This window comes from Ursus arctos, unplaced genomic scaffold, assembly GCF_023065955.2.
Source record: "Ursus arctos isolate Adak ecotype North America unplaced genomic scaffold, UrsArc2.0 scaffold_26, whole genome shotgun sequence".
NCBI lineage: Eukaryota > Metazoa > Chordata > Mammalia > Carnivora > Ursidae > Ursus > Ursus arctos.
Genome location: NW_026622941.1, coordinates 31419787 through 31434807, shown reverse-complemented (window position 1 = coordinate 31434807; position 15021 = coordinate 31419787). Strand labels below are relative to the sequence as shown.

The following is a 15021-nucleotide window of genomic DNA, read 5'->3' as shown; positions in this document are numbered from 1 at the left end:
CAGATCCCACAATAGAACCATAGAACACACCTAGAGGTTGAGGGAAGGAAGAGACACTTTAAAAAGCAATTTAGACATATATATCAGAGAGAGAAGAGAGAGATGTAACTGTAAAAAGCAAAGGGAGAGAGAAGAAAAAAGGGTTGTCAGCAATATCAACCACCAGAAAGTAATCAAAGAACCTCAAGATCAAGGGAATGTTACGAGGTCTAATTTTTGGATGAGTAGATTCAGGAAAACAGCCTGAGTGACTCGGTCTGCTGGCCTATGGTTGGACGGCGAAGCCGGGCTATGAAGGAAAGAGTGGGTCATGAGGATGAAGAGTTCACCAATATAAACTTCTCGGTAATTACAGATGAACTAGTAGTGTAATACAAAAGGGGCTGAAGAGCTGAGTAGCAGCAGTCTTGTGTGTCATAAACAGAAGGAAAGGCTCATACCGGCAAAAACTGAAAATGGCAGAAAGAGACAGACTGCTGATGGAATGTGACCCCAGCAGAGACAGAAGGAGAAGGAGGTGCAGGTCCTTAGAAAAGGCAAGAGACATGGTACTAATGGAGGTGTAGAAGAGCCCTAAAAGAAAAGAAAATGCAGAAAAACAGAGGTTCAAGAGAGTAAAACTGAGGATGTTCAAATTGAACGTCCTCCATTTTCTTCTTAGTAGTGAGAAAGAGGGAAAGATTTCAGTACTAGAAGATAGTAACAAATATTTTAATTATGTGATGCAACAGTTGACCAAAGTTTAGCCCAGCGGTAATTGAAGGCAGTTAAATGGTACTGCACAGGGTTGGAAACTGACATTGTGAGGATGGCAGATAAGCATGAAGGAAGGAAAGATGGATTCTAGAGGCCAGCAAAGAGTACTGGCCTGGTCTACACTGAGTGATGAGGTTAAGTGAATACTGAGGGGAGTTTAGAATCTAAAGATTGTGATTTGGGTGTGGAGGAAATTATCAGAAAAGGAATGCAGAGACCTTGAAGTAAAATAGTTCCAAATCAAGCGAACTATACAGTTTCAGAGACTAAATAATGAACTGTGAAGCCAACGTATTATATAGGCCAGAAATAAAAATAAACAGCTGTGGCAGAGGATGTGAGGGGGTGGAGGATATGACTGACCAGGCATCCAACTCAGGAAGACAAGGTGGGGTGTTATGATGGAGGTCATAACCAGACCAGCAAGGACAGGGCTTAGATGTTAAGGTTCAAACATAGAGGTCAACAGAGGCAGAACACTAGTCTAAAAATGACAATGAGGGCATGAATGTTTTTGAAGCTGTGTCTTCATGGGCAATTCCCAGTTTCAATTAAGGTAAAAACAAAGTTCAACTTGAGAGTCAATCTAAGACCAGAGAAGACTTTGCCTCACAATAGAACTAGGAGGCAGAGTCACCAGGGAGTGACTGAGACGGAAGTACATACAGCAGGAAGGGAAAGTGTTAGCTGGGATCAGATACAAGCATTGTTCCCTCCCCACATCTACACTGTCACCTCTTTACAATCCTTAAAATTACCTGTAAGGCATTATCCCCCTTTTAGAGATGAAAAAAAATCTGGTTTGGGAATTTGAATCTTGTCCTGACTGCAAATTCTAAGGTCTTTCTACCACAAGACTGATTCTTGATAGTCTTAAAGTGTTACCATAACTAGTCTTAAAGTGTTACTATGACTAACTGGTAATCATGTGTGACTTATATGCAGTGGGTATAAAACACAATGTTTTTTTTTAATTGAGGTATAATTAACCTATAACATTGTATTAGTTTCAGGTGGACAACTGGCATTAAAGGTCCATCACCGTACATTATTTACAAATGTTTCTTGTCATGAGACCTTTTAAGACCTACTCTCTTACCAACTTTCAAACATGCGATGCAGTATTATTAACTGTAGTTGCCATGACTTATTTTTTAACTGGAGGTTTGTACCTTTGGACCCATTTCAATTCTCAAAACTCCATGCCCCAGCAACCACAAATCTTTTCTCTGTGCTATGACATAGCTCAGTATTTTTGTTTAGATTGCACATACAAGATCATACGGTATTATTTCACGGACCATCATGCCCTCAAGGCCCATGCATATTATTACAAATGGCAAAAATTCCTTCTTTTTTAAGGCTGAATAATATTTGTGTGTGTACACACATTTTCTCTATTCATCCATCAGTGGACACTCAGGGTGCTTTCATGTCCTATTGTTAATAATGCTGCAGTGAACATGCAGGTGGATATATCTTTCAAGTTCGTGTTTTCGTTTTCTTCAGATAAATACCCAGAAGTTGGATTGCTGAATCATATGGTAGTTTTGTTTTTAATTTCTTGAGGAACCTCCATCCTGTTTTCCATAGTGGCTGCACCAATATACATTCTCATCAGTCGTGCACAAGGGCTCCTCATGCTCCACATCCCCACCAACACTTGTTCATCTTTTTGATGGTAGCCAAACAGGTGGGAGGTGATATTTCATTATGGTTTTGTATTTCCCTGATGATTAATGATGTTGAACGCCTTTTCATGTACCTGTCATCTATATGTCTCCCTTAGGAAAATGTCTATTTAGATCCTCTGACCATTTTTTTAAAAGATTTTTTTTATTTTTACTGAGAGCGGGGAGGGGAGAGGAAGAGGGAGAGAGAATCTCCACTGAGCGCGGAGCCTGATTCTCAATCTCAGGACCCTGAGATCAGGTCCTGAGCCAGAACCAAGAATCAGATGCTCAATCAGGTGCACCCCCGGACCATTTTTTAATTAGATTGGGTTTTTTGCTGTTGAGTTGTACACATAGTGTATGTCTTTGTGTTCCTCTTGAGTTATATTTCTGTCTAAAATGTTCTATGTGAGCTTTATAGCTAATACTGTATATTTAAATCTTAAATTTTTTTCCCAAGAAAAACATCTTGGACCCTTTTCCTTAATGATATTAGGGAACTTTCAGATACATCCAAGATAAGCACATTGGATTTCTGCAACTATACCCTAAAACATTAATACTTGTATTGCATTATTTTTCAGGTGTGAGAATGAAACCAAATTTAAAACAGAAGAAGTATTTTGGGCTTACAATTTCTGCCCTACACCATACTCCTGGACCGCACTTCTGGGCCTTATTTTATATCTCATTTTCTTCGCACCTGGTAAACAAAGGCTTTGTGTTGTGTTAATTAAAGTGTCTCTTTTTAGAGGAGACAAACTACTCTTTTTCAAATTCCTTATAAACTACTTTACTGAAATTTTTAGTTTTATGTTCTTCTCAGGAATGGGACCAATGCCTTGGACTGTGAATTCTGAAATATATCCCCTTTGGGCAAGAAGTACAGGAAATGCATGTTCATCTGGAATAAATTGGATTTTCAACGTTTTGGTTTCACTGACATTTTTACACACAGCAGAGTATCTTACATACTATGGTAAGAGAATATTTTTCCCACCTGTAGTTTCATTTTTATGTTTCCTCCTCTTTTTATGCATGCTATCATTTGTGTTTAAAAGTTACAGATGGTTATATTTTTGCTATTAGAAGTAAGCTCTATGTGGTTTTCTCATTCCCCAAAGGCCTTGACAATGTACCTGGAAAAGATCAAAGGAATTCTCCTTTCCTCAGCAGCATTGCTTCTTGTCCCTCAGTGCCTTATAGCCTTTACCCACCTTCCAACCCAAACACCTCCCAGTTATCTCCCCCGTTGGAAATCTTCACAGCAGTGCTTTTAGTTTAATGAAGCAACATAACAGCAGAGAATGGTAGAAAAGATGCAGGCAGGGAATCTAAGGGCTAATGCTTGAAGATGTCTCATGACGGAGATGGAAGTCATGTCCAAGTAGCTTCCCCAAAGATCATGCTGTGATTTATGCCTTCCACTGTATCATCTGTGCTGTTCAGGCCACAGCATGTTAATTTCAGCGCCCACTCAGAGCAGCACTTACCACTGCCTGAAGCATAAACCTGACACAGAAGTGTTTATGTGAAAATGTGTGGACCATAACTCAAAACAGTATTAGGAAGTGGCTGAGTCAGGAAAAAGCTTTGGGAAGCTACTTCAAGTCCATTTTTACTAAAATGAAAAGATTTTCTTTTTAGCAACAGAATTTCTTCATTATATGTATGAGTTTATAGTTTGTAACTGGATTTTAAATGATGAAATGTGAGGTTTTTATTCTAATCTCCCCATAAGTCTATGTATATGGAGGGTCTCTTTCTTATACTATTCTCTGATCCCTTCCCCATCACTCACCCCACCTCATCCCATGCTCTGGGCACTTATAATTCCTTTTTGCAAGAACGCACACACCCCCCTCACAGTTGGACCATAAATGTTTGAAGCTCAGGCGAGGACTTATGCCTTGTTCACCATTATCTTCCCAATGCCCTTCAGGGTATCCTGTTCACTTGATAAGCACTCAGAAGTGTCTGTCAAATGAATATGCAGAAGAATTTTAAATACGAGGAAACATATGAATCTATTCCTCCTCTCTCTTCTGAAACATCCTTGTATTGGTATTATCTTTATAAAACTCTTGTTTCTCCCAATGAACATTTAGAAAGTTTAAAGCTTTATACATAAATTCAGAAACTTATCTTTTTGATACAATAAATATTTACCCATATTTACTAATTCTTGAGAATGCTTAATTTTTTTTGTTTTAGAAAATTCTTAAATATTTAAAGACCTAAATATAAATTAACATCCTGAGTATTTTTTATTAAGTCATAGACCAAAAGTCTACAAGGCAAGACTTTAGTTACCAAAGCTCCTTTCTCTCAAATTTATGCTGCCCAAACAACATGAGGCAAAAGAAATCAAATTTAAATAGGGCTTAGCCAGGCTTTTTTCAGAAATATCCAGTTAGAGCAAACTGGTTGTTGCCAGAGGGGAGGGGGATGGGCAAAATGGTAGGAGGTACAGGGTTCCAGTAATGGAATGAGTAAGTCACGGAGATGAAAAGTACAGCATAGGGCATATGGTCAATGGTACTATAACAGCATTGTATGGTGACAGATGGTAGCTATACTTGTGAGCACAGCATAAGACCATAAGAGTTGTGGAATCACTATGTTGCACACCTGAAACTAATGTAAATTGTATCAACTGCACTTCCATTTAAATATATAATAAATATAAACACATTTTTACATGTAATAAAAAACTATATCCAGTTAGAAGCAGCTTTCTGCTCTGCATCAAGCCAAGCTTCTATTATGTCAGCACAGTAGTCCCTTTGGTCTACTGCTTGCTAGTAGTGGAACAAGATTTAAGTTCAGATGAAGTTGTTTTTCCCTGTTTTTGGATCGGAATTTTAATCTACATGTTACTGGTTTATGTAAGATACATGTTTCTGTTCCTGATTTAACAAGCATATACCATATGTATTTCTCTTGAAATATGCCAGGTCTTTTATTTCCTCCTTTGTTATTTCATAAAACCTCAAATTTTGTTTCCTTTCTAAACTATACTTAGGTCTGCCTTGGACCCATTCACTAATGTTTATTACTAAAAACTGTCACCAGTATACCATTTTATGTATAGCACTTTGAGTACTGAATACTAAATCTGCTAGATAGATCCCTTGGAAAGCATTGTGTCAAAGTTCCTGTACTGAGATACTGAAATCCAGTTACACACAATCTTTGATTCCTCATTCTGTATAATTCAATTAAATATTTGTTTAAATCTGAAACTTAATATAGGACTCTAATAAGAAGATTTATTTCCTTCAGAATAAAGCTGAGAAATATCTGCACTTAACAATCCTGACAGACTCGTTACATGTTTTTTCACTTTTATCCCAAGGAGAAATAAGTAAGTTTACATAACTGACTTGGCCATTACTTGGAGCAGGTCACAGCCGCCCCCCCCCCCCCCCCGGCCCCTGCCTCTGGGGCTTAACCCCAGGTCTCACCAATGGAATGCATTTCGGAGGTTTTGGTATTTGCCTGCTTTACGTTCTTCAGATTCTATGTCTTGTATTTTAATAGAGTTTTCTTGATGTTGTTTGGCTTGGGAATCTGGGTCACAAGCACGGAGCCATATGGCCTTTAAGAATCTTTAAGAATAGTAATCCATCTAATTGTTTTTAATTGTTAAGGGTTGAGCACTGACAGATTTATTTTTCTTTATGCCACTGTTCCTAAATTGTGAAACATGAATGTTTCCTCAATATTATATTGTATGAAGCCAAACCTAGTTTGCTCTGTTAAAGATTTTGGAGTTTAGCAGCCTGATTTAGTCTAAAATATTTTACCATCTGCGTATTTTTTCTGTGTTATCATCATCATGATTACCATCCTTGTCCCTCCCTGCTAAAGATTCCATTTCTCTTCCCACAATTTTCACTTCTCTGTAATCGAACACACTTTATCTCCTTTCATTTTTTCCCCTAAATCCCCACATTATCCAAGACCTAGCTTGTCAGTATCACCTTTTTTCATGAAAACTTTCCCAATTTTTAAGTCCTACTAATATCATTCTATTCTAACAGCAACCCTTCTTCCCTAGTCATTTAGTTGAATTTAGTAATGCCATCCCTTTTTTGGGTAACCAACCTCCAGAATTCTAATAGGCATGTAACATACATTATTTCTATTCTTTGCAGTTGGGCAGGGCAGCAGTTATTTTCCCCATTAGACAGATGAGGAAGCCAGGGTCAAGAGAATTTAAGAAACTATCCCAGGAGTCTGCCTGTGTCACTTTGTGACTTTCAGATCCATACTCTACAGAGCCATGGTCCCCTCCTCTCACTGTAACACTCAGTCCTATATCCCATGTGACCTAGTACTTACTGTTTTCTGATTACTTACCAAGTATAAGACATAAAAAATATGTCTAACATGAACCAAACAAATGAAATAAAGGACCCCTACATTTGTAAATGGAGTTGTGTTTATAAACCAAGAATGTGATTTATACCAGTCCAGCTCCTTAAGAGTTGTATAGCTTCTGATGATTTAATCTAACAAACTATGTCATGATTTAGTCAACCCTTTCATATTTTTTCGAAATCTCATAATTTACCTCTTTTTGACTTCTACTTTCTCACAACGCCTCCTCATTCCAGAGCAGATTCTTTCAGGTGGCCAGTTCAGCAGCATTTTTCCTCCATAGTTTTTCTTGAGCCTTCCCAAGAAATGTTTCTGTGGATATTCCTGAAATGGCTGTTTACAGCCATGTCTTTAAGAAGGTAGTCTGGGGGGGGGGCGCCTGGGTGACTTGGTTGGCTCAATGTCCCACTCTTGGTTTTGGCTCAGGTCATGATGTCAGGGTCATGAGATCGAGCCTGCATTGGGCTCCACACTCAGCGAGGAGTCTGCTGGAGATTCTCTCCCTCACCGTCTGCCCCTCCTCACTCGCACATGTGCATGCTCTAAAAAAAAGAGAAAGTCTTAATAATGTCTTTCTTTCCCATTCTGTAATGATTCAGCAGAACTGAGAAATATTTTTCAGTTCTTTAACGGCTCTATTTTGCTTAAAGCTTAATTTTGAAATATGTCTTTATGTTGTCAAGTTTTGCCCTTTATTTCAGATCTGCTTACCCAATGTATTCCATCTGGCAGTCAACAACATTTATTCCTAGACCCACTGGTGCGTCAGGTGCCATTCTAGGCGTTGGGAACCCAAATACAAACAAGCCATATAGACTCAGCCCTCGAGGAGAGCAGTTTTGACACTGAAACAGAAGAGCACATCTCCCTCTCAAGCACCTCATAACCATCTCTCCCATACCTGCTCCTGATTTGGGTTGTAAAATTTATAGAATTATAAACCAAATAGGAGCTGAGAAACCATCTCTTCTTACCTGATATGGAAGCTGAGTCACAGAGAGGCAGTTCAATGACTGGAAGTCAGAAAGATTTAAACCCCCAACCTGATTGCCTTTCTGCAGCCATTTGTCACATTAGTTTGTCATCTTCCTTCACCAGGATGATCTGGATTGAAGGCCTCAAATTAGGCAGGAACTCCTTTGTAATTAGGTTCTTATATTTAAACTGAGAATTCGGTTATAAAGGAAAAGATCATCTTGGAAATATGTAGAGAATACACACAAGTCACATATATCTCATCCATCTAGGCTTGCTGTATTGACACTTAGAAAACACAACCAGGTACTACTTAGGTCTTTTTATTTATACTACATTGGCATGCATAGTGTGACAGCAAAACAAAATTCTCTGACCTCATGGAACTTCCATTCTACTCAAGGAAACAAATTAGTAAGCTTTTTATAGTAGGTCAGATGGTGAGAAGTGCTACAGACCAAAAAAAGTGGACCTTAGTGGTCTAACAAAAGGAACAAGGGGACTAGTTAAAAGACTCCTGCAGTAGTGCAGATGAGAAAGAATGGCCCTTAAACTAGAGATGCCAGTGGAATGGCGAAAAGTGGTCATTTTTGGTATTTTGAAGGTAGATCGAACAGGATCTCCTGACAGGATATTGGGCGGGAAAGTAAGAAAAATCAAGGTTGACTCCTAGACTTTGGGCATGAGAGACTGGAAAGATAACAGTTGCCATGTACTCCACTGAGTCATGAATTCAGCAATGGCATCGCTATATGTGGTTCTAGAAATACAAGATAAATGAGAAATTTCTCCCTCAAAGTGCCTTGCAGTCTAGTAGACAAGACAGACACAAATTCATGCACACAACTGTAATACTTGTTTATGAAGATGGGGGCCTCAGCAAAGTGCTGTAAAAGTACATAAGAGAGAACAATGATCTCCAGCCAGGGAAGTGAGGAGAGACTTCAAAGCAGAAGTTATAGCTGAACCCAGTTTATCATTCTTCTTGAGTTAGACATTACATGACCTGAGCTTAGAAAGGTAAATTGTATTATGCTCACAGAGCTAGAACAATAAGAGTAAAGCAGGCTGGTAGCTATTGTCTGCTTCCATGTCAGACCACAGTTACGCATGACTGACCAGAAAGAAAAGTCAAAATCAAGTACTCTTTCCAACCTAGGACTGTACATACAAATATGTATTATTTTCCATTGCAGGAGCCTTCTTCCTTTATGCTGGATTCGCTGGTGTGGGACTCCTTTTCATCTATGGCTGTCTTCCTGAGACCAAAGGGAAAAAATTAGAGGAAATTGAATCACTCTTTGACAACAGGCTATGTACATGTGGCGCTTCAGATTCTGATGAAGGGAGATATATTGAATATATTCGGGTGAAAGGAAGCAACTATCATCTTTCTGACAACGATGCTTCTGATGTGGAGTAATTTTCAGCTGCTGATACATTTAGGTATTTAAACAAACCTGGGGGACAAAAGCAGCAATTGGTGGCCTCACTGCCCTGCTTTTAATCTGGTTCTTTTAGTCTAGTTTTGAATGACCTCATATTCTAGAATATTTGATTAGAAGGAAGATATAACCATGATGACATTTTTTTTCACAAGCGAAATGTAAAACAATATTTAGAGATTTTAAACTAATAATTATTGAACAAATGTATGTAATTCCTTCCTGAGGTAGTCTAAAATGAATATGTATCCAGTGACTTCAGTGGTATCCTTTTTTCCTAAAACCATGTATAATTATTAGTGGCAGTAGAGTCAGTGCTAATCTAGCTTAATCATATATGTATGATATCCTTATGAAGAAGGATTCTGGGAGAAGATCCAAGGGTGTTTTCTGTCAAAACATGGCCTATTGGCCCTAAATTTTCTAAGGACAAGTAGCTTACCTGTGATCAGCTATTAGAAGGTAAATTCTGTTTAAGCTTTCAACAAATTCAGAAGTGCCCCCTACGGAGACACGGCTGTCCTTATCTCCTTTGGATTCCGCATTTTGCTCTCTCTCTCCAAGTCAGATCTTGAGAGTTCTTCAGAAACTGACTCTGCACAGGACCTTTTGAACATTATGAAAAGCAGGTCTTTTAGGGTTTATTTTCATACATATTTTTTTGCATTGGTGATAAGTATACATTTGCACAGATAAGCTAGCAAGTTTTGATAAGTATATTTTATTGTAGAAAGAAAGAAAAAATTTTTATGGATCCCTGATTTGCATTAGTCACTTAGGTATGCACCTGTAAACACAAAATAGCACCAGATCTTTGACTGTATTTCAGGGTTTCTGTTCATGCCAAAATCACCTGATATTCACCACGCCTTCACTCATCACCTCTGGAGTCCTATTTGTGCCTTCGTTTGTGTTAATAGCTGCTAGCAGACTATTTTCCCCCTTCTTTTAATCAAATAATTCCCGAAACAAAAAAGAAAGGAAGAAAATCAGTGACAGATGATCCTGCTGTTATTGATATTTTGTTTAATTAAATAGTGGGACTTCTTATTTTTTCCTTAACTTTTTATTAACTCTTAAGGGAACTGTGACATTACTTAAAAGTACTAGTCTTTTTTTACTTTAAGAACATAAACTCATTTTTATTTTGCACACCCTTTTCTCATTTTCCCTCACAGTTTATCAAAAAAAGATACATAGATTTGTCTGTGGGTGTTTCCTTTTTCTCATACTTGGCTTGGATTTTTTCCTTCTTGTCTAAAAATAGGGATTTTCTATTGGAACAGATTAATGGTTCTAATACTTGCATACATTTCTACAATGTATTCTCAAAGTGTTCATTGGTATTTATGCTCATTCATCAAATGAACTCTAATTTTTGCTCTTAAGAACTATACAGAATATACAAAATTACTTGCTAGTTCCAGTGAAAATTATGAATGAATTGTTTGTGGCCAGATAGGAATACATAAGTTTGATGGATTTTAATATGGCTCTAAACATCTAATAAGGTACTCTTTGGAGTGAAAAGATGGCTATCCCTAAATTCAGTGTGTTTCTGTCAGTCTCCAAGATGTTTTGTTCTTCGCTTGAAGTCTGGCTTACTCCTATCACTATTACCAAACTCAATGTATCCAAGGAGGTTTGTTCTCATAGCCACCAAGGGTATGATAAGTGCTTGAACTGTCACTTCACCTGCCTAAAACTCCTTCAGCCAAAAAAAAAAAAAAAAAAAGTTTTCTCCCTTTGACCATTTCATACAATAAAAAAATTTGAGAGAGTTTTTTCCCTGAACTAGGTGCTTTGACAATTGATTTCTAAGGGGATATTGATTTTTCCCCCAGAAAAGCAGATGTGATTTAATAGAAAAAATTATTGATATTTCTTATCCCATAAGAAATTTCTTCTCTGTGTAGTACTTCACACAGGTAAAGTGAGATGGAAAATGAGCTATTATGTGGTAAAATCAGAATATGATAGAAAGAAAAAAAATTTAGACCAATAAAGTGCTCTCTAAAAATGTATTTTTCTGATTTATCCAAATAATTGCCTCAATTCTTCTCTTTATTATATAATAGCCTTAACTATATGCTTATGTACTCAGCTGGGCTGAATGCACAGTAACTTTATTAAAGGAGCAACTGGACTTTTATTATTTCCTAAAGCAGAACATGGCCTGTTCTCCCTGATGTAAGCAAATGGTATATTCAACTTTATATCCATAAATGCACATAGTAACAGGGAAAATTAGCCACAGTTCTCCTCCCCTATTCTCCTCAACCTTTCCTTTAAAGGACTATTTGTTATTTATATAGTGATAAAGACAATATTCCGTATCTTTGAAGTACAAGACAGAGTGGCACAGTATAAAGATTATATTTTTTTTAAAAACAACTACTTAAAAAGAAACCTTATACAATTAGAGTATTATTTTTAGATTTGGTGAACCTTTATAGTATATTAAAAATTGTTTGACTTTTGCAGGTTTTTTTAATATTACGTATCTTTTAAGTTCTCAGCATCTTTGGCTACCACTATCAACTTGAAAACATTCCATTTGAAATATCATCAAATATATATTTTGTAGGACAATTTATAAATGGTATGATTTGACCTACTATATTAAAACAGATTAAGCATCATGCTTTCAACTGAAATTAAGGTTTTCTTCTAAGCATGCTGCAAATTCAATAGAGACATATTATGTTTGAGGAACACATAGTAAAGAAAGTCATAACCCCTATATGAGGCTTAGCTTGGTGGCTGATGAGATCTGCCATAAACTAAAGAGAATATAACCCTTCATCTGCATCTGAACACATAGGACTGAATGTGATGTCAGATAAATTTTAAAGATTTGGTATTAATAATTTTTCTTCAATACAAACATTTCTAATAATTTTAACTGTTGCACCTTAGTCATTAATTACCCAAAACATGATTTTTAATGTATTCATAAAGGATCTAAGTCAAAACTAAATTTAAAGGGTGATATTTATGTTTGAAATTTCGTTCCCAGCCACATGCAGTAATTAGTTCCCCGATGGAAAATGCTATGATGGTAATGCTGTCAAGTGCTTTTTCATAATTTTATTTTACCACTGAGCTATATTTTAGTATAGGAGACTCTATTATTTTTTGTTATTCACTCTAAAATGAGAATTCCATTAAAGTAAAAAATTTAGAAGTTGTTTACTATCAATCATTTCAAAATCCACTATGTAGAGGAAGAGTGAACAGAAAAAAAGTAAACTGACAACTTACCCTTTTGCTTTTATATGGGAAAGTAAAATTGAAATGTATTGTAATCATAGATTCTAGGGGAAGGATATTCTAAAAACTATCTCTTATCTAAGAAAGTCTCACAACTTAAAGACACTAATATAGTTTAGAAATATTGTATTACAGTGAGGGGGAGTGGAAGGATTGTTTTATCTCATTGGCACAGTAATTAACAACAATTAATGAGATTTTTGTTATAATCAGTTTTGGTTTTTTACCATTCTCCTGGTTAAAAAATCTCAAATTTTACTAAGCACCTAATAACTTTAATTTATACAGCTGTTGAAACAAGTTTTCAGTTTATATCTTGTTACTAACTGCAAATAAAACAACGACCTAGCAGGCCCATGGCAGAGAATTCATAACATGTGCTTTACAGCAAAATCTGTTACATAGTGGGTAAAATGTATAGCTGCTGCCTATGAAAAGACTTAGAATTCTTCTCTGGATTTTTAATGTCCTGTTTTCTGTCACTTATCAATTTTCTTAGCCTCATGTACAGAAATGTTAAGCTAATTTGATCAGGTGGTAGCAACATATCAATTATCAGTACATTCAGTTCTTCTGGGTGAGAAACACTGTTGTTTTCTGGAAATAATAGCAATCATTTTAAAATGCCAAATAGCTAACTGCTACCAACTCTCTTTTACATTGTCTTTTAGAGAGGGAAATATTTGTGTGCCAATATTCATCAAAGAGATATTTTGTAAGAGTATTAATGATGTTCAGAAGTACATGAGGGAATTTTATCCTCTTAATTTGCCTGTGAGTGTAAAATGGTGTAATTCCTATAAATCTTTACTTTATATGTATAAAGCAGTCTTGCATTTGAGTGATTTGGTCTATGGTATGTTCAATAACTACTTTCATTTGGTAGTAATATCCATGTATTTATTTCACACAGTTAAGTTCGTGTGTTTGATTTTTGTCATATCAGTATGAGAAAAAGGAATGCAGCTTACAAGCACTTAAAAACCGATATTTTGTGAAGTTTTACAATTTTAGTAAATTTAACATCATTCCATCTCATTTGAAGGTTAAAAAAAAATGAGACTTACCTCTAGCCAAAGTAGAACTTTATATTCTACATGTCCAAACTGGTTCCTAGAGGCTTTTGGACTATATCTCATTTGATGTTATAGTATCTTTATTTGTAATAAATGTTCAGATTTCTATTTAGAAGCTCTAATGTACATCTAGATTAAATCGTTTTATGCTTTTAAAATATGTATTTCAAAATGTATATTTTAATTTGAGTGCATGTTATATAGTATTTAATACTTCACATGTCTTGGAAAATTCAATATATTTATTCTTACATGTGACATATGGGATATCTCTTAAAAATAATTATGAATATGTATCAAAGTCATTCTATCCTATAGCTGTATCAAAAGTATTGTATATTTTATGGAAATTTAGTGATGTATATGTAAATTTTTTAAGTTATTTTACTGAAGTTCAATCTTTACATAAAATTAAAATCTTTTTTTAAAAAAAAAAGTGTCAGTGCCAGAACTGTAAATGAAAATAATCTAATAAAAGTTACGACAATTCATTAGTCATTTATCTCCTTTGCACTTTTGTATTTTCTCTAATTCCTTTGATTTTAGGATCTAGGTTACACAGAAAGGCATCGACAAAAATTAGTTATCTATAAATTTATGCAATCCTACTCATATTATCTCTTGATCATAGATAAACTCAACTATCTTTAAAAATAAATATGTAATACCTAAAAATTGTTCCAGGGAATTATTCGAAATAGTAAATATAAAACTTTGAAATGAAATGCTTTAGGAACCCTTGAATAATATTTCTGGTTGCTGTCAAAACCAGATGTGACATAAGCCATTATGTTGGGTTGACAGAAACTATATTTACTTTGTAAATAAAAACAAAATACCTGCTGGATGACTAGTTGACAGTTCCTTTTGGACCTCCATTGCCATTTTGCCAGAACTATAGCCTTTATTAGCGAGAATTAGCTACTGTTTGATCTGGGCAGCTGTTAGACTTATCTCCATAGTTAGAATGTGCCATCCTGAGCCCAACTGTAGAAACAGCCTGAGGAGATCCCATAAAGACACTAGATCCACTTGTCCAAAGGCTTACAATAGAGGGGGTCTCATGTCTATGTAGCTTCTCCATGCACACAAAATTAATTAGATTTTCTCCTGTTTAAAAAAAAAAAAAGAGTGGAGTTGCATTTAATCAAGGATTCTGATGCCAGCAGGTAAGGTAAAAATCCTACAGACAGAATGACCCAAGAAAATCCCATAAATTACGCATAAAGGGTCTACTCACCAGGACACCTAAATACTGTAGTACATATTTCTATCAGTGATCAAAGTCCTCATTTAACTATGCAGTCCTGTGGGGTAAACATTGTAGGTTTTTATGGGTACTAAACTTAAGTTCAGAACATTGTGATGACTTGTCCAAGATCACACACTAGAAGTAGTACAGAACTTCTCTCTGTGTGGACTACACCAATAGTCTTC

The 15021-nt window shown here is 36.0% G+C and overlaps 1 protein-coding gene across 1 annotated transcript in view; it reads left to right on the top strand.

Moving 5' to 3' along the window:
- SLC2A13 (solute carrier family 2 member 13) overlaps positions 1-14082 on the top strand; it is a 352860-nt gene extending 338778 nt beyond the window's left edge. Inside the window, exons 8-10 of the mRNA XM_026502097.4 lie at positions 3014-3135; positions 3256-3408; positions 8987-14082. Coding sequence (XP_026357882.1) covers positions 3014-3135; positions 3256-3408; positions 8987-9213 — 502 coding nt within the window. The 3' untranslated portion in view covers positions 9214-14082. The remainder of the gene's footprint in view (positions 1-3013; positions 3136-3255; positions 3409-8986) is intronic.
- The last annotated feature ends 939 nt before the right edge of the window (positions 14083-15021 follow it).